This window comes from Limanda limanda, chromosome 1, assembly GCF_963576545.1.
Source record: "Limanda limanda chromosome 1, fLimLim1.1, whole genome shotgun sequence".
Lineage (NCBI taxonomy): Eukaryota > Metazoa > Chordata > Actinopteri > Pleuronectiformes > Pleuronectidae > Limanda > Limanda limanda.
Window position 1 is genome coordinate 31,403,597 of NC_083636.1, and position 21,239 is coordinate 31,424,835.

The window sequence follows — 21,239 nt, forward strand, 5'->3', positions numbered from 1 at the left end:
AAATCACGTGACGGCTCACTGGGCATGCACGTGCTGGTGTACACAGGAATGGTCAGAACATTCACTCGTCTCTTACACATTTGGGCAACTGTATCAATGTAGAATGCAGAATATAACTGCACAACAGCTGTTAGCAAAGACAACAGGGTCAGCAGCGATTGTAATTGTTATCCATGTTGGGCTCTACACTGGTACCGGGGGATAATCCCTGTTGCTTTCCAATTGAAAGGGGTCATGTGATACGAACCTGATGATCAGCGAAGGCTATATTATGACCGATAAAGACCCAATCAGCAAGCGGTTGTGAGTGTTTACATCATCTTTTTCCAAGCATCGCAGATTCTTCCTATCCAGTATAAAAAGCTTCCCAGGAGTTTTAACACTAAAATGGTGCCAGCAGTATTTCCAGACGTCTCCATTGTGGCAGCTCTAAAACGAGTAGTCCATATCAGAGTTGATGCGTTTTCAAGCGAAATGTAGTATCGTGGTTGTAGCCTTGGTAAACAATAGCTTACACTAAATAAATCAAACTGAATGTTTAAATAGAGTTAAAAGTCTTTGGTGGCCTGTATAACGGTCATTAACAGTGAATAGAATGATATATAATGAGGTGTAGCTTTACAAATTATACTAACCTTCGCTTTCGGCTCATGACACTTTTTATGTTGCTCATTATGTCATCCTGTCAGTCTCAACTAAATTCTGTGTCCTTTGGGTTCTTCTCATTAAGGCAGTAACCTACTGAGAGCCGAGAGCTGCCTTACCTATTGACCCCCCCCCCTCCCCACACAGACACAAACCGCTTCCTGTTGTTCCTCCATCATTTGTCAATATTTTTTCCCTCACCTGCCCAAACAGATAGCGCACGACACTGTTGTTAGTCTACTATTTTTTTTGTATATCTGTCATCCTCTCCTCTGTCTCTGCGACTCTTTCTGTGTTTATTCTCGGGCAGTAGGAGTGCCACCCCTGCAGGCAGCAGGTGCTCTGGGGTCCTAATGATTGTGTGCTTCCAAATGGTAATCAGGGCCTCCCCGCTGTGCCGTGGTCTTTTCCAGATCGAGGCGCGGCAAGACAGAGCACAGCAGATCAATTAGCACTGCCCACCTTTTTTTTCTACCGGAGTGCTGTTGCAGCTGCTGGCATCATCTTTTTTTTAGTTATCGTTATCACTCCGCGACATCGCTGCTGTTTGGCCCTCCGGCTTCCCGCTGTTAGAAAAGTGGAGTGCTTATGTAAACTGATAATAAGTTGTCTGTCTGCAAATATGCTGGACTTCCCCTCGACACAGACAGTGATACAGCGATTGTCCAACACAGTCTTTCCGAAACAGATTCTAGACGCAGACTGGCAGACTGTGCTGATGTGTTGCTGCTGTTGTTCTGGGGTGCAAATGCTGTCTTTTGCCTCATTCTTTATGTGTATACGTGTACTAACAAAGGATGTGTTGTGAATGTGTGAGTCTATAGGGGAATAAGGCTGACCTGGGTACAATGCTCTACAAAATGGTGTGATTATGACATGGCCATGGTACCATAATGCAGGTCAGACAATGACCTATTTAAAAAATTCCCAAAAGACAGGGCAGGCGGCTGCTGCTCAGCCAGTCTGACTCTCTCTGTCTGTCCATGTGTTTTTTCTTCCTCTTTTTGGGATTTTTACTTTAATTAAACTTTATTCCTCTTTAAAATTATGCTTTAATTTGTTTCTACCTAAGCTGCTCCTCAATACTTCTCCGTTGTTTTGCTCTTGACGACATGTTTAGGTGTGGCTTCCTACTCTGTTTTTGTTTATGAATCTGTCTGTGTTTATCTCCATGCCCTTGTCTTAATATGTCTGGTTTGTCTGCCCTGCAACAGCCCTCACTGAGCAGCGGGGCCGGCCAGGGAATCACTAAGCTATTGGTTTAATGATGCCAGCTCCTACTTTACAGGGATTTACATGTCTGTGTCTCTAAACACCCAGTCCACACACACAAATACTTGCACAACAACATGCATGGGTATGATAGGATGGCTAGACCAACACTTAGACACGGATAGCGTAGTGCTGTCGCTGGCCTTCCCTTCTGCTGATTGCATCTGAAAGCTCTATAATTTCCCTTGTCAGACAGATAACAAGGGTCAACCATACCTGCAGACATAACACATTTGTGCCCAGCATGCTGAAGAATTAGCCGCAGAATCAGACAGATGGAAAAGCTTACAAACACAGACTCACAGCTTCCTGCGAGGTTTGAGTAAATGGTGAAACAAGTAAAATGGGCCAGGATCATTGAGACTAATGACACAGCTCACGTCTGAGGCCTGTGTTTCCTTGGGTGGAGAGAGGACATTAAACAGCGGCGTGAGTGGTTGTGACTGCGACAATGCTGGAGGCTTGAATATAGCTCATGACTGGAGGAGAAGGCGCAGAAGAGAGGAGGGAAGGAACAAATTAGGAAGGGGAGAGAGAGAGAGAGAGAGACAGAAGGAAAAGGCCCTAATGATCTCATACACACGCCTGTCAGGTGTTTTCTGGTCGTTTAGCGGATCCACTTATGGGGGAAAACAAGTGTAAAGAACCGAGTGGGAAGTAAAAGAGGAGGAGCCAAGATATTTAAATCCCGTCTGGGTTTCAAGTAGACCATGGGCCTTTTAATCTCATCCACTTTTCAAACATACCAGGCAGACGTCTAGCTAGCCTATTTTCATGTGACCTGAATTCCCCAGTGTGGCATTTTTTTTCCCCTGCCAGGCTAATCTCATTAAGTTGGGTGCAGAGCTAGAGAACAAACACACAAGCCATCCCTCACTCCTACTCTGCCCTCTTCTCCTCCTCCTTTTGTCTCCTCTTCATCGCCTTCACTTTTTCCATCAACCCCCCCTCCTACCCATTGTCTTCTTCCTTACTTCCATTTTTGCTCTTGTCGTCCTTCCTCTACATCCTCTGCCGCCTCTTCCTCCCACTCACTTGTCTCCCATATCTGTCTCCTGCTTTCTGTCTAATTATGGCCTGCCACAGCAGAGGAGAATAGAGCAGGTCTAGCAAGGCGATGGAGTCGAACCTCTGGAGCCACCTCTGCTCCCAGACGCACAATCAATCCTCATTATTGCCAGCTCACTCGCCTTCTACTTCGCTTCTATGCGTCTGCCAGCTTAAGCTCTGCACACCTTCATACGCCTGCCTGTGGAAATCAGCATAGTGCATTATTGCATATGTGACAAGCCCGATTCTTGGTCGACACACAACAGATTACAGTTATTTACAACGGTCCCCATCTTGCAGCCTACTTTCAGGGGTTTTGATTGTGTGTGTTCACACGCTTGAGATTGTGCATATGGTTATTGTGTAGGTGCAGCACACGCACAAAAAAGGCCACACAGCGAGCAAAGTTATTTATAAGATAAGCGCCTTGTATCTGAAGCAGGGCACAGAAGATGGAATATAAAATGCTGCCACGTGCAGTTCTGTTACAGATGGTTCACCCAGATTGGCGGTGTAATCTCAGCTCTCACCAGGTGGCTGTTGTGAATCTAGTCCTAGCTGCTATAAGCAAATTCTTGGGCAAAACGGGTCATCGCTAGAACAATAATTCTTGTCAGGAAAATAAATCATAAAAGAATACTCTGGCTGTAGAAATCATAAAGGCCTTTATTATCTCTAATGGAGGTTCCTAATAGTTAGTTTTTCCATAAGGCCAAAAAGATGTATGAATGATCTTTGTTTTACTTTCTAAGGTTTGAAATGTGATTCACAGAGCAGAGGGGAATTTTTTTAATGAAACTTTACTGATTTATAGATCTATACATTGAAGAGTAAACTGGCTGACTCGGCACCTGAATCTTAAGTTTTTCTTTTTCACAGGATTTAGACTTACAATACTTCCAGGGAATACACTTTCCTCCTTTCAAGACTAAAATGTAGCAGGATGTAACCCCAGAGGAAGTTACTGATCAGTAGTGTCTAAGGCTTCCTGTTTAGCACAGATAAGGATTAAACCTTCCGGACCAACTCTCTCATATTCATGTCTTTATTTTCGGAGAATTTCATTCTTGAAAAAGTTCCCTTACCTGCCCAAACAAAGATGGCGCACGACCCTGTTGTTAGTCTACTTTTTACTCTGTCTAGCCTTACAGACACTTGAATGACACCACAAGAGCAGTATGGAGGCATGTTATGTTTATTTCTGCTGTTTCTTTACGTTTGAAGAGTGTTTTGTGAACTCAAACCACAAAAACCTTTCTGTCAGGGTGATTTGAGCCCAGCCCACTATTAACTTGAACAGAACCATCAGAGACTCCAAAAAGTTACTATCCACTATCCAAAAAATACCATGTAAAATGACATGTTTTTATTTTTAAAAACAATGCTAAGCTAACCAGCTGCATCATGCTCAACTTATAGACTAGGTCAAAAGTGTTGAACTATTACCTTATAGGACCTTTGAGATGCGATCCTGAGATCTCATAACTGTCACACTCAGGCACTCAAGTTCCTGCCTTTCGCTTTGCAATATATTGGGTTATTTTCTCAATAGCTGTATTCATGGATCTCATTGCTTTGTGTTTTGAATTGTGGCAACCCCTCTTTGTAAGAACTTTGTAAATAACTCATCATGTCATCCACTCAACCCCTGCGTCTTATTCTCCATCCTTCCTACACCTGTCTCTTCCCATTCTGTCACTTGTCACAAGTGACACTTGTCTTTGCCCCCGAGACGAAACGTGCTGTGACATGTCCCGATCAGTGACTTAAGAGGTCACCTCTCTCTCCTCGCTAAGACCTTTGCTGAAAACTTCGTAACACTATTCCTTCCTCCCTCTCTCCTCCCCATCTTCGCCTCCTCTCGGTTACCCCCCGCTGATCAATCTATCAGGAGGCAATCACTTAAAAACAGCATTATAAGTGAAACCACTGTTGTGGGAAACCAATTAACCTTTTCATCCTCCCTCTCCCCCAGGCCCAGGACCTGAATGTGATTGAGGAGGTGATCCGCATGATGCTGGAAATCATCAACTCTTGCCTGTGCAACTCTCTCCACCACAACCCGAACCTGGTGTATGCGCTGCTCTACAAGAGGGAGCTCTTTGAGCAGTTTAGGATGCACCCCTCCTTCCAAGACATCATGCAGAACCTGGACACGGTCAGTCCGCTTCTTTTTCCTGGTACTTAACCCAAATGTCCGTCAAGAAGTGAATTGAGAGGCGTTGGATACCGGGAGAGCTTTGCATCAAGGCACTGGCTGATTAGTGGTAATTATTCAGCACATCAAGGTTATAGAGATCTCTTCCCCTGAATGTCCTCTCCATCTGCAGAAAGTTTCAAAAAGCCAGGCAGCCATGGAACACATGCAAACTGCATCATTAACATAGAGTGTAGTTGGACTGTACAGCAATGCGAAGCTCCATGAGCTTAACTGGTATTGATGAATTAATCAGTCCCCTTGTGTCGAGAGGCTCTGTGTCAAATATTCATTGAGAGTGTTTGGTGTATGGGGGAGGAAGGGACGGAGCAAGAGAAAGCTGTCATTCATAGCTGTATTAGTCATGTTGAGGAGGAAAGGAAGCTTTGGTGTGTATGTATGAAGGATGGGGGTTGCTGTGTGCGCTGCCATGGGCTTTGCTGTTATCCATAAGTATGAGGGAAGCATGCTAGCTAGAATCCCTCAGTTAAGTCAGTCTCCCTAAGGCTATTCTCCAAAGCCTTCCCCATGCTTGCAAATACGTGTGTGTGAGCATGAGATTCAAGATGAGGGCCTGCTTTTTTGCTCCTCTAAATTAACCCCATATGGAAGGTCTTCAGAGTTAATGAAGAGATTAGTATTAGATAGATGTAGACACACACGCACACAATGTTCTTGCATGCTCTGGTGTATTTGAATTTTCTGGAGCAGACCGCAGAGCCCGGGCAGAGAAAACATTGACTGCATTTTTCCACTGTTGGTTTGACAAAAAAAAAAAGAGCATTAAAAAGAATCAGTAATACCTTTTATTAATGATCAAATATCTAACATTTCTCCAGGGAAGAACCTAGCACAAGAACTGCAAAATACAGTTTCCTTGATCTCTTGGTAAGCTTAAACCCAGAAGGCATCAGATAATTTGAGCTCCAGTGAAGAACTTATTATAATAGGGAAGAAACATGCTCGAACCCTATGGTGAATTTGTCTTCTGAAATACTGCATGTGTGTCTTTGCTGAGTACCTAGCCTACAGCCATATTAGCCAAGCCAAGTATGTTCATAGAACTCACACAGTTTTATAACCATCTCTCCAATTTCATTCACTTTCTTTCAAATATTCTCATCCAATATTGTGATATAGTTGACATGACAACCAATGGATGCCTCTTATTAGCTGTTGATGCAATTACAAAAACAAGTCTTAATTCAAGGGGATCAAAACGAGCTTGCTGCATAGATTTAACAGAGATTTATGTGACTTGATGTTGTTAACATGGTGGAACACTAACATCAGTGTTACTACTTTCACAATTAAACCCTCTATATGTAGCCTGATGCCACTGTTTTTTCTAGCTGAGATATTGCTCCTGGTGTCATCATATTATAGGGTGTGGCTGCATCAGTGTGATAGCTCAAAACAGTGGGATTAAACAAGTCAAAGGGCCTCATGAACTGGGTCTTGATGTTAAACCTCAATGAAATCAAGATGACATGAAATACTGTGTATTTAGAAACAGGAACTGGATTTAATATTGAAAGATTTAAACTAGAACCTGCCCAAATCTGGATTATTGAGGCCAGTACTGATAACTGATGATTTATAATATATCAATATATTCCTGAAGTTCTTTTTTTGAAAGCTAAACACGTTTTTTTAACCTAGAAGGGAGCCCAGTAGAGTGCATACATCCACCATGACCCAACGGTCCCCCTATGAAACCACATTTAAATTCACTAGATCCGGTTTTGCATTTGGATCTGCAACAAATTGCACACATTCATAAATATTAATCCCCTAAACATGCCAGATTTGTGTTCATCATTTTCCCATAATGATTTCCCAAAAGATTATTTACTTTGATCTTATCTTATGTATCGGTCAATTGTATTGGTTGTAGAAACTACAAGGTCTGAGACATTGTGGTTTGAATGGTCTATGTACAGAACGTTTTAGTGACCGGCAACAGTCACCTCCTTAAGTGTGTAATTTATAATTTATGTTAATTAACGGACTTGAGAGGTGCTGATAGGTGCATTTGTTGCTTTTGGACAGAACCAGACCAGAGTTTACTTCTGTGTTTTGATTGGCTTTTCCTCTCATCTGACCATTAGGTGATTGGCTTCTTCAGTCAACGTCTGGAGCTGGCAGGAAGTGACCTGTCAGTTGAGAGGGTTCAGGAGGTCATCATGAAAGGAGCCCAGGCCCTGCCCAGTGACAGACTGAAGGTAAATCACTCACACTCACAGACCTGCTTACAGTTCGACATCACAGTATGCTGGTACCTTTTGTCTGGTCTATGCGGACGAGCGTCTATCCTGAAAGAGAAGAAGAGTTTGGCCAATCATCGTTCCAGAGCGAGTGTTGGGTGAACCAGTTGAGTGATATTTTTGACAACACAAATATGACACTAAAGCCTTTTGCAGACATGACCTGCGGGTAAAGTCCGGATAAATGGGTCCAGAGTTTCACACATGAACAAAGCAGCGGGAGGTTCTCTGCACAAACGTGTTCACAACAGCACCTTGTACATTTGCATTCACACATGCACCTCTTCCGGAAAAATACGGAGGATCTGCTGAGTTCAGTGCATGTCTGAAAGCAGCTTAATAATAATATAGTTAAATAATACCCCCACCCACCCAAGTTGTACTCCAAGACTTTCCTGGTTACTGGTCTGCACACACACTCACGCACTCACACAAAGCAAAAGGACAGATTGCATTGCAGAGCATGGAGACGAGGAATCTTGAAAGATAGCCGGCTGAGGAAGAACTGGGACATATTGGCTATCAGGATTCATTCAGAACCGAACAATGTGTTGTTAACAGCTGCGAGGTACAGTGGATCGGTGCTGGGTAGGTATAAAAAAAAAAGGCGAATTAGTTTAGTCTGGGCAGGTGAGCGAGCGAGCAGGAGAGGTATGTTATAGGTATATGGACTGAGGCGAGGGAAAGATGGAAAGAACCATTGGGACGTGAGACAAAAGGCCATAGCCCAATTCTCATTAGCATTAATACCCATCTTCATTCCATCTCTGCTGGCCGGCTATACGCCAACATGTAATGACATTTCAAGGAGATGGGATAGGGGGCTATGGGGCACTTTGTCATGGGCACATAAGATCAGGAGGAGGGGGTGAGGAGACATAAATCTGCCACAGCGCCTCGTTACCCAACACCCAACTCTCCTGGCGGGGTCGCCAACCCCCCGCCCCTCCCAGTGCTCCACCATTAATCAGTGAGGAAATATGTAACCAGTGGTCTCCCCACTCTGCTCCTCACCAGCACTGAAGCTCTTAATTGCATGTTTTATCATGTGTTTCATGTTCTATACTTGGCGGCTGGCTACGAGGCATTTGTCTCGCTAGCCGATATGCAAGAGGGATGGTGCATGGTCACGTGGGCTCTCCTCACTCTCCGTCAGCGCCTCGGAGCGATAATGTAGCGATCGACCATAAAGCTGTAGAATTACACACGGAGCCGTGTGGATAACCCTGCCATGTCCTTCAGCGAGGCTGCCATACCTGTAGCACACACTGACACCAATGTGTAGCATGCATGAGTCATCCTCTCTGTACGTGTGCGTTGGCAGATGATGGTTATTCTTGACAAGTAGCCAAGCGTGCTGGTTTTTGTTTCTGTGCAAAAAGTGCTATGTAGAGTCACACTGACTCTCCACCATCTGAGTGTTTTCCAGCTCCACAGGGTGACATGAAGCAAAGAGAATATCTGGACGATGTTTCCTTAGGAGAGGTCCCATGCACTTGATGGTGCCATCGCTCAAACAAACAGCTGTCCCTCTACCTCTCTTTTATCTTATGAGCTCCTTCCGCTATTCAGCCTGCAAAGCGAAAATCCATAGGCTGGATTAATGTTGTGCGGACTTATCGATACGTTGTTAATTAAGCAGTAAAAGCTCCTAGAAGGAGTATTGGTGTCTCAGTCAGTTGTAGACAGAAGAGGCCGGACAAGAAAGAGATGTAAGGGTGATTGTCCTCTCTGAAACAATCAGACACATTGAATCCAAATTTGTGATTCAAATTTATTTTTCATTTATCAGTGAGTCACCCTATCCTTTGGTAATTAATACACTTAACAGAAATACATTGCAGGTCATTTTCCCACCACCTATACCTGATGCTACAGGCATTGACAGTTAAATAATGTAAGCATCATTTACATGTTTATCTTCCTTCTTGTCTCAAAAAACGATTGTTTGGAGGAACTGACAGTTGACAGTTGTAAAGTAAATAGTTTTGTTTATATTGTACCGGCAAAAAAATGTGTTTTTCCTGGGGAGGGGGACAATGTACACACCAGACTACAAAGGCCATTGATGTAAAGCACCTAAAAACATTTACACCAAATGCAGACATGTAAATTAGGTCCCAACTAAAAGAAAGGGTTAAAAAGAAGGTGGTAAATATCCAAGGGACAACCCTCAGTGCCTTGTCACTCAAGCTCCCTTCTCTCTTATTCGTGTGTGTGTGTGTGTGTGTGTGTGTGCGTGCGTGCGTGCGTGCGTGTGTTGTTTCAGGGTGTTTGAGACTGAGAGGCTCTCATGGGCAGTGCCTGTGGAATGTGTTGTTTCGCCTGACCAGCTGAAATCTGCCTTATTGAGCAGCGATAGCCCACAGACTCTCTGGCTCCTCAGGACAGGATGGAGCTGATGGGGGGTGGGCATGGAATGGTGGGGGGTTGGGAGCTTACCAGCTGTTACTCAGTACCTGGTCTATCATATGTCTGATGGCTTGTACAAACGACACAGCTTCACTCTGAAGCCTCTTTTTAAAAAACTCAAAATTCTGAAATCCCTTTGTCTGAGATTGTATCATGTGACTTACGACCCATTTTAACATCAGATTGTTTCCATGGATTCGACCAAAAATCTGCAAAGTCATTTGGAGACATCATCTGTGAACGATACATGTCTGTACAAAATATTTGCACCAAATCATTTCGTATTGTATTTGAGTGAATCTGTCTTATCTCTCATTCAGCTTGGGAAAAAAACATTATGTATAAATCATTTTTATAAAAATGCACTTGACATGGTCGAAAAACGGGAATAAAAGGAATACCTCTTTAAGGAAAAGAGGCATTAGCATGTCCACTGTGTGTCATGTCAGAGCCAGAGACATTTTCACAGGAATGGACCCATGTGCACTATCATGAACGCATGTTCGTCCAAAGAACAGAGAAGCTTGTATCACAATGCAAACAGATGGAGTGTGACTTCATTCACTGGACAGGACGCCATTAAATTACTATATCTTTGATACAGCTTATCCTTCAGGTCATGGCGGGAGCTGTAGCCAATCGCTGACATTGGGAATGAGGCAATGCACACTGGACAATCGGCAGTCTATCACAGGGATGACATACAGAGACAAACTCGCATTCACAGACCTACAGGCAATTTAGAGTTTCCAATTACCCTTTAGACTCTCCGATTAACCTAACCGGCGTGTTTGGAGAAGGACTTTCAGAAAACTCATGGAGGCACAAGGAGAACAGGAAAGCTCCAGAAGTTCGACACCAGAGTTTTCTTGCTGTGAGGCAACAGTGCAATCCACTGTAGGACCGTGCCCGAATCTTTATTGACCTTCTCAAGTGAATGATTATTGTAAACCCTTTGTTTACAATGACACAATATTAAATTACAGCATTTTTATTTACGGACCATTAATTTTATCAAACCAGTAGAACATTGTTATACAACCTTCCAATGCTTATGTGCGTACCTACTTGCGTATGTGTGCGTGTGTTGAGTTCATAGTTGCTCCCTAGCCGCATTCTTCTCTGTCTGGCCGAGCTCTGACAGCACAGCAGCGTGCAGAGGAGGAAGGGAACACGGCGTCCTGAGTGAAGATATGAGGCCAGCCAGTCAGTCTGTGTTCAGGGGCGAGGGCCTGACCCGCCAGGACCCATAACTAACTGATATGAGCTCGGGCCAATTGGGCTCAGACAGCTGCCAGACTGAGAACAAAACAGAGGAGGGCAGGAGGCGAGAAGACAACAGAGTGCCACAGAAAGGAAGCCACAGTACAGACAGACTGAGGCGACAGAGATAATATTAGGGTGTTAGATGCTCCGATTTCCCCCAGAAAGTACTGGAGCATGGAAGATACTTTTTTTCTGTGACGCATACTCTATGTAGTGATATCCAAGACTTTCCAAAGCACCAAATCCCCCGGTGGCTCCTGTCCAATATAACAGTAGGAGGAAAAAACGAAGGCCATTGTGATTCAGACATCATTTTTCTTTTTTTCATTTTGTGTTCAGTCTCAAGTGAATGTGGTTGAATGTGCACAGGATTCTTTATAGTCATGCAGTATAGGTTCATAATTTCTTCTTCAGTAGGCACTTGTCTTGTGAAGCACCCGTTCTGATAAAGGAGTCTGTTTTAATGGCGCAAGATGCATCATTTTCACGTACTTCTCAGTCTCGAGGCAAGTTGTGAGACCGCCTGTTTTACTGATGTGAAACCACAATAACAGCCTTTGATCATTTAAGGAGTAGTTTGATATTGTGGGGAATATGCTTTCTTGCTTTCCTGTAGAGAGCTGGATAAGAAGATCAATATTACTGTCGCATCTTAGAGATGAAGCTTGAGTCTGGAGATGGTTAGCTTAGTTTAGCGTAAAGACTGGAAACAGTGGGAAATAGAACATTTAGGTTTAAAAATTAATGCAGGAGCCAAGAAATAGACCAACAAATAAACTGCAAATATGTAAAAATATATCCATCCATCCATTGTCTTTCAACAATGCCTACTTGTCTCAATATGGGGTTAGGGTTAGCATGTTGAGTAATTCAGGAGTAAAAACTCATTCTGTCTCAATCATACCGACATTGACAAGGGCACAAATGATTCAAATATATATGACATCAGTTGAGTGAAGACCATTTGCAAGGTTAAAGTAGAGCTCTGTTCGGTTTCACCTGTTCCCCAGTACTGTGCGACCTGTGTTCAGCGGTCATGATGATGAATGAGCTCCTCATATTCACAGTCTTGGTTTGAAAGAGCATATAAACTGCCATATTATTCCCTGAATGCCCCGCCTCTATGTTAGCTTATAATGTGCTCCATTACTGTTTACTACCACAGTGACTCATGTCTGTCTTTAGACGTGTTCTTATGAAAACAATAACTTAGACCTTGCACCACCATCCTCATATAGAAGATGAGTTGTTTGTAACATGGATACATACATTTGCACATTAATGAGGGAGAAATTTGAGATAGCGATATTAATACCGCACGTGTTGTTTCAAAATACATGGACATCACAGTATTTGTTGATTAATGCTTTAATTATCCTAATTACCTCATTAGCATAACTGGTTTATGTTTCATATATCATGGTGATTATAGCAGAACGAGCCTTCTGTTTTGTTTTGTTTGTACAAGTAAATCACTTTGCACCTTAAAAACGAGACACTTTAAAAAACTTAAATTACATGACGTCCTCTGTGCTCACAAGTAAAAGTGAGTCTGGTTTGAGTAACCGCCACCGTCGGTGTCATATGAACATTTGACGAGTAAGTGAGCTTGTCCAGGAGAGAGTCACCTACACACAAACACCAGCCCGATAATATCACTCCTGCATTGTGTCTCGCTGTCACAATGGCGGTGGTGTGTGTGGTCTAGCCTCAGTTGCCTGGCATATGGCCTGTGACCCCGTAGCCCCTCCGTCTGTGTCAATATGATACCGATAATGTGGCGGTGAATAGAGGAGGCGCGGACTCAATAGAGCCGACTGGGAGCATCTCATACAAGGGCCTCAGCGTCTGTCTTTCACCGCAGACTGATTACTGGCTGCATGTGTGCATATACATGCATGTGTAGACAGGAGGGTATAATAAGGCAGCGTTGTATTATTGATGCTCTTCAGCTACCTGCCTGCTGGTGGGCTGGCTAAGGCTGTGTCTGGCCTGGTCTGGTCAGTGGGCTTGTGTTTACAGGCTTGAATAAATACCTTATCAACCACTATTTCCACTGGAGAGTGGTTAGAAAGGAACTAAAACGATTCTGACCATCATTAATTGTTTAAGTTAGTTTTCCTACAAATTGATACATATTTCTTCCATGTAGCTCTTAAAATGTATTTATTTGGAACAAGATAAATGATAATGTGCAGGATTTTTTACAATTTATTTTAAAACTACTTATTTTTTTCGATTTGACTGTATTAGATGTCACATGTTACTCTGTTTTATTGACTTCATTCTTTCAGCTTAAAAAAACACTACACTACAAGGCCCCTTAAACCAAGATCAAGATTATTTTGTGAAAATGTTTAGAAAATCCCAAAATATAAACCACTCTATCTTGCAATGTGAAAGGAGGGGAAAATTCTTGGATGTATTTGTCCAGACCAAGTAATCCGGTTACACAGCACTTGTAAGCTATAAGGTCATAATGTCTGACACACTACTCTATGTTTGACACACACTCTCTGGAACTGATGTCTATGTCCTCATTCAGTGTCTGAACCGGCTTTTCTCGGACAGCAGCACTTGTCGATATCCAGTCGCCTCCTGGGGTGAAGAGGTGACATTAGCACATTAGCCAGCCTTTTAAAAGGTCAGTGGTTCAGACCACAGAGTGATACCTGTCTGCAGGAAGCTGTAACTGAATTTACCTCACAGTCAGACTGGATTACATCCGCCGGCAAACTACTGTACCTGACGAAGAGTGAATACAGATAGAGAGGCCTGACCTGCCTACATGCTGCGCAGAGCCTCCACCCATCAGACAGAGATGTCGCTCCGCTGGTCACATGAAATGTGGTTGGAGGCAGTTTCATGGTGGCGTTGGGGTCGGAGCTCCAACAATAGTCCTCTGTGAAAAAACGCTGCCCTCTCATGAACTCTGAATCCCTTTTTTGAACAGCCATGCAATGTCATGAGGCATTATACACATTACACTGTGACAGACGTGACAGTATAGCTGCTATTCAATACATTGACATTCTCCAGAGAGACAGAATATTTTTTGAATTACCTCTTAAAACATCCATTGAAATAAAAGTAATAAATATATTGTAAATTATTGATTTGAATGGGGTTGAACTTCAATTTCTGCTCAAACATCTATGACCTTAGCACCTCTACAACTAAAAAGCTGCTTTCAGACATGCACCAATGTGTTGATGACTTTTCTAATACTTGAAGGACATGAAAAAAACTAATATAATAAAAAAATGTGGGGATGAAAAAGAAGAGCCAAACACTTACAAGACGCAGATGACCATGTCAACTTGGAAAGACCACGATGGCCAAGAGCTTTTGGCGATACGGCTGTAAACAAAAATGTATGATTTCCACCACAATGTATACGTTATGTCCCCCTACAGGTACCACCCCTCATCTGAAAGTTGTGGACATTGATCTATTGATCGCATCTGACCCAGACAATCTCCTGCTTTGCTCTTTGTATTTGAGAGGCAAACATTGGAACATTTGTCCCAAAGCAATTTTTTGGACATTTTCTGGGTTCATGTCTGAAAATGGCTTGTATTACATTAAAGAAACAACTGCTATGTCTGCATGGAAACTGTCATATATAACTGAGACATCAGAACACGAAGAATCCATTGTTGTTAATAATAACCCATTTTTCTTACTATCGAACCCCAAACATTTAGCTGTGCGAAACACAGTGATACCTTTGAATCTGCTTTTGATCACCTCTTTTCAACTTTCTCCTTTTCTCTGTTTGTGTGAACAGAAGTTTCCTGAGCTGAAGTTTAAGTACGTGGAGGAAGACCAACCCGAGGACTTCTTCATCCCCTACGTTTGGTCCCTGGTCTTTAACTCTGGAGTCGGCGTCCACTGGAGCCCACACGGCATCGAGCTGTTCAGCATGGACTCCGGCTGAAACACCCGCTGCTGCAGACAGTGTGTCCATCTCCATCCCTGTTCAGTGACTGGCAGCGTGTGTGTGTGTTTATGCGTGTGTGCGTGTGTTTGGGTGGGTTTATGCACATTACCCTTTATAAGTATGTGCATGCTGCTTTGAAAGTGCCTCAACCTTGTACAGAATGGTTTTTCTTTTTGCGCAGCACCACCCATTTTTTTTCCCCCTCCACATGTACCAATAATTCCTCTGATTCTTCACGGCGAAGCTTCCCCTGTGTACAGTCAGTCCTGTAGAGAATACATATTTAACATCTGCTTCGCCTGCTTCCACAGCACACGCTGACGCACATCTCTTCTGTTGTGACGAGCTCAGGACGCCGGCTAAGGATAATCCCACATTTTTTAGTTTTCTTGCTTACAAAGAAAAAGGTCAAATTAAAGAGATCCACTTAATGCTACATCCACACTACAAAGTTTTTGTTTAAAAACGCATCAACTCCGCTTTGGACACATCTGTCCTCCACACTCCTCCAGGGTTTTGGAGCAACTAAACGAAAGGATTGGCCCCGTTTTTGTTCGGAAACTGGGGCTACGTTTAAGTCTGGACGGGCAGAAACGGAGATGTTTGGAAACGATGACGTAGACACACAACCGCTTGCAGATTGGGTCTTTTGGGGCACAAAGTAGCCTTCATGTATTCGTAAAACTTCTGTCACATCTAGATCTACTATCCCGATCCAGATGAAAACCCACTGCATTAGCCTTGGCTACCAATGTAGAACACAACATGAATAATCAATTACAAGGGTTGATGACCCAGTTGTCTTTGCTACCAATTGTTGTTCAGTTAAATTCAGCATTTTACAATAATGAAACTACCTACCTGTGTTGGTTGGGAGCTGTTATTCATGCAATCTGGAACTGTTACCGTATCAAGCGGGACACGCATGCCCAATATATGTGAGTGGTCACGTGATATGCATTTTCAGGTGTTTTAGTATCGACAAGGATTAAAAATGATACAGAACCAAAACACTCATGTGGACAGAGATAGTTTTAGTTGGAAAATGCTGTTTTCAAAAGAAAACAGTGTAGTATGGATGTAGCCTAACTTACTGTGCTTTGATGAACGTTTATTTACTGCTGCACTGAACGCTAAAAAAATAAGGTAATATTCAAGACAGGCCAAGTGTCTTTCACATTTTATTAAATGTGCTCTATAATACAGAATTTTAAGTATGATTATCTCATCAATTTGTATTTTATTTTGCTCAGTTCTCTGAATACAGTGGTTTTGTATTAAAAATAGACTTGTGTTTGTGAAATTAAGGTGAAAAAAGGTCACAGAAAGACAAATATAGTCTTTAGCAAAAAAAAACCAAACAGAACTTGTCCGTTGTGTTGCTACATGCAGGGTTTTCAGATTTTGAGTCCACCACTGTCGATTGGTGGCCCGAACTGAATTACCAGTTAATTAATGCTTAATTTCAGTCCGTTGAGAATATTAGCACAGTGCATCACTCTGATTCACGTGGTTTCATTGTCACCATCGGCCTTTTATCTGACTTTACCCCGTCTTTGTTGTCGTCATTCCTTTTTCCCACATAGTAACCTGAGGCAGATGCTTAAACTGGGGAGAGTCATTAAACCCTCTTGTGCATAATTACACTTGTCTCTTTAATTTGTCACTTTATTTGCATGTTTATCACGTTTAGAGACTTTGTATAAAATTATTTATTTTCATGTAATTTTTTTTTTTTACTTTCAGCCCCCACCCCCTCACAGAAAAGTAGCAGTACTGAAATGGCTACTACGTATAAAAGAAAAACAGTGGTATTTTACTTTGGTTGTTCCCAGGTGGGAAACTGGCTTTATATTATTACATACTATGACTACAGCTGTCATTTTGTGGCAACTATTACTTTGAAAAAAGGAGTTTGAATAAAAATATAAATGGAAGCAGCAAAAGTGTCACGTGGTTATTGTCAAAATGAAACGGCAAATTCTGCAACAGAGCTCCCATGTTTTAGTTTATGGCAAATCAACACCGGCGTCTGTCCTTGTTGCGAAAAGCTCTCGAATCTCATAGACTTTCCAAGTTGCATCTTTGACGTGTTAGAAACGTCAGAAACTTGCTCGCTGGGAATTTTACGGACATTTCCTTGCTGCCTTCTCACATACAGCCCCTACGGAACATTTTAGGAAAACATCTGGAGTTCAGTGTATGTCTGAAAGCAGGTTAACTTTCGGCAAGAAATCATATAAGCACATTTCTCAAAATGTCAAGCTTACTTTAAAGCGAAGCAAAATTCTCTAAGTAGCAAGCACTTAGTCATACGGATGTATCAATCGTATATTATTTCATTTGAAATGTTTTCAGAGGCCTGAAGAAGTGGAACTATATACAATAAAAAAGGAACATTAAGAAATACCTGAAATTATTATTTTTTTCTCTACCATATTTAGGGTTAGACACAGTAATTGCAACAGACTAAGTATAGTGCAGCTTAGAATTTATTTCTCTTGAGACGTCATCAGTGCTTTTGTAGCTCTGTACAGCAAACAGCACAAAGGAAAAATCTGACTAAAAACTTGACTGTCGCCCACAGTTTATATCATCGCAGAATATTGATACACTTCAACAGTCAGTGCGTCTCTCGTGTCTCATTGTTGCCTGTTGTGGTCATGTCTGCAGAGGCAGCAGAAACCGAGGCATAAAACCGCTTCGAGGGGGGAAAAGTTTAACAGCACAATGGCACCCACTGTATCGCATGAGCTCCCACTTCCCCGGGAGAATTTCATGCGTTTCGTCTCTTTTGTGTCAGATTCTCATGCCTGAAATTCTCTTATTCTCAAGGACAATGTAATGGATGCAATTCGATGTAAAGAATGGCCCATTTTCGCTCTGGGGGTCACGGGTAGGTTACGGCCGGACTGTACGCTCGAGGAGGAGACTGAAGCGCTCTGTCTTTCTGCTCTGACTCTCACCTGCTTCCAGCTCCATTATCGCGGTGGCAGATGGTTGAGCCGAGGTTTTCACAAAGTGACATGGCTCGCCTTGTTCCTGAGCGGCGCAGGAGGTCACCTTACCATGGGCTCCCGTTTCAGGCGGCAGCAGGAAGATGGATGGAGCAGGGGATTCTGGGATGGGTAGTTTATTTATTATTCTTTTTCAGAGGCCAGTGTGTTGTCCTCAAGGTCTAGGCGAGATTATATTGCAGCGTGGCTCAGACGCAGAGGTCACACCCAGATCAGCGTCTGTCGAGCGCTGTAGAAAGTAGGGCGCTGGAGACCAGTTTGTTGAAGTGGCTTCGCTCTAAGTGCTCGTTGCCCCTAGTGACACCGAACTCATTAATATGACAGATCACCATGGTAACGATGGAAGGTCGTTAGGCTCAGGGGTTTTGGGATGAGGTCACAGAAGCTGGCTTGCAACATGAAAACAGTTTGGTATAGGAATAAATAGATGGAAATGTTGTGAGGTTGCAAATGATCTCAAGTGGATTGAACAGAGTTTCAATGAGCTCGATCATCGATGGAAAAACACAATGACGGATGGAAAAGATCTCGATGTCTGATTTACACGTAAACAGTGGTGCGTTGAACATTAGTGAGACACGCAATTGTTGCAGCGGAAAAGGTTATTCATGACATGGGTTTAAATATTAAGTAAACCTTTATTGTTACTCCGGAATACATTGAGGTAGAGACCTCATCTACAATACACCAGAGTACAGAAAGTACACAAACCTCTGACACACCCATCAAACAAGACACACCATTTCGGGCAAACATGATCTTCAACCTGGAAACGAAAGCGAAACCAGAGCAATAAAATGGTGCAAAACATTTTGTTAAGTTAACAGTTAACCGCTGTTCAGTCCTCACTAAACAGGATGCAAACAATTTGTGGTAAACTCAAATCTTTTTACTCTGCTCAGATTCTATAGTCATTAACAGAGGCTGTGTGAGACACTTCAGAAATGGGCCTCAGTTTAGTCCAGACTGAAATCTCTCAGCATCTGCAAGATGGATTTCTTTTCATCTACAGTCATGGTCCCCACATGATGAATCCTGACCACTCTGGTGAACATCTGACTTTTCCTCTCATGCCACTCGCAGGATAAATGTCGCAATTTGGTGGAAAATGTTTCGATTGGCGTGAAATTTGAAAACTACAGATGCTAACCCAGAGAAGACATCGTTGTTGATCCCTTGAGTTATGAAGCTCCACGAGCAAAATCTCAAGATCTACTCCATGGATTGTACGAAAATCTTGCAGATGAACTGTTCGTTCAGACCATGAGTGTGAAATCACATTGTTGATCTTCTGACAACCTCTGAATTATAACCTCTGTGATTCCCTGACTTTTTATCTTTTGAAATTTCGACTTACTCATGACAAAATGTTGGATGGACAAAGAGACGGAGCTCTCACCATTTGGCCTTGTCGCTCCTGCATGTGGAGCAATTATACATAAGCAGATCTTCTAAACTGTTTCACTCTAACGGCCTATAAAGGGAACTGGGTCACCGAGTCCTCCAGCTACTTCAATAAAATGTCACAAATTGAATCCCTGAACAAAGCCAGACTGAAGGAATGTGAACATAAAGTGACCTTCGCTGAAACTTTCATCACACAGCAGCTTTTGGACGTGAGACCCACACTGAACAAAAAACCCTTTAAACAAGAGAAACCCCCACGCTCCAACAAAAGCACATATTCTGCGGACTTTCTAACTTGTATGTGATGCTCGGCTACATATGAAATTTTAAAAAGCAGAAATTATATCCTACAAATATTCTTTACCCTAGAATGGGATCCTTTATATTCAAATATTTTATATTTTCATTGGCAGTGGGTCCTCTCTACGGAGGCTGCCATTTGTTTAACAGTTGTCCAGACTGAATAAACTAAACACCTTTTGAGTTTTTATAACAACTGAAGGCTGTTCAGTTGTCTCTCTCATCTTTGGATGGGGACGTTGAGGGGAATTCAGCTGCAACAAACAACTTCACTACTAGATGTCACTAAATTCTACACACTGAACCTTTAGCCTGAAACATTAAGTTGAAAGTTCCATTAATTGATGGACAGAATTATAGAACAACAATTAAAAGATGTTTTCCATCCATCCAATATCCATACAGCTCATCTTGTGAAGCTCACCACAGAACTAGAGCCATTCCTAGGTGAGGTCGAGAGGGGGTGTACACCCTAGACTGGTTCCTATAATACCACAGGACATACAGAGACTAACAAACATTCATAATTACTCATTAACATCTAAATGCAATCAACCTAACTCCAATCTACATGTGTTTTGACTGTGGGAGGAATCTTGAGCAAACCAGGACTTGAACCAAGAACCCTCTTGATGTGAGGTGACAGTGCTAAAATACCAAATATTTCCTGTATAGTTTGAGCTTCTATTTTATTACATTTATATGTAATAAAACTGAATATATCTGAGCTGTGAGTGTTGGTTGGGTATAAAGTTCAGATGGCATATTACATAACTTCCCAGGCTGCATTAAATCAACTTAAATTGTATCCCATCTCTTTGCCCCCTCAGCTTATTAAGCTTTTAGACTCTCTACTGAGGTCAGAAGACAATATTCTTATATTTACTTTCAGGGGAAACTACACACAGAGATAACCCTTGACTAAATATTCTGATTTGGAAATAAAACTCCTCATACTTTGACCTGTAACAGTCCACTGAGAGGCCAGTTGACTTAACAAGCATTCAGCGACTAAAACTAGAACTTAATGTAGCCGAGCTTCTCACTTTACACCCAAGGAATTTTTATTCTTTAATTATGCTGTGACATTTACCAATGTGGGTGTATTTGCACTTTCCTGACAAGAAATCAGATGAAAAAAAGTCTTGCCTATCGTTTAAATTAAAGATATCTTATGTTTATTGTTCTTATCGTATGGATGATGAGCTCTCAGTGTGTAAGCTCTTCCCTGTTCGTAGCATTGTGACTTGCACAGAAAAAGGCCCTTTAATTGCATGTGCATGGCCCATTGTCTGGAAGCAGTCACTGTGTCAATAAATTATAGTAAAGGCCAGGATTGCTATCTGGAATATTAATCATCCGGCTGTATCTATAAGGCTCTTTTACCCACATTGTATGATCTGCTTTTGAATTAGCTGGTGGACCATGTGACTAAATCAGGGTCTTCTTACTCAACTTTATAA

The 21,239-nt window shown here is 42.4% G+C and overlaps 1 protein-coding gene across 2 annotated transcripts in view; it reads left to right on the forward strand.

Moving 5' to 3' along the window:
- Positions 1-16,989, forward strand: part of dym (dymeclin) — a 52,366-nt gene extending 35,377 nt beyond the window's left edge. For both annotated transcript variants that reach the window (XM_061067747.1, XM_061067757.1), the window contains exons 15-17: positions 4,943-5,125; positions 7,276-7,389; positions 14,900-16,989. In XM_061067747.1, the coding sequence (XP_060923730.1) occupies positions 4,943-5,125; positions 7,276-7,389; positions 14,900-15,049 (447 nt within the window). In that variant the 3' untranslated portion in view covers positions 15,050-16,989. The remainder of the gene's footprint in view (positions 1-4,942; positions 5,126-7,275; positions 7,390-14,899) is intronic.
- Positions 16,990-21,239: the final 4,250 nt, after the last annotated feature.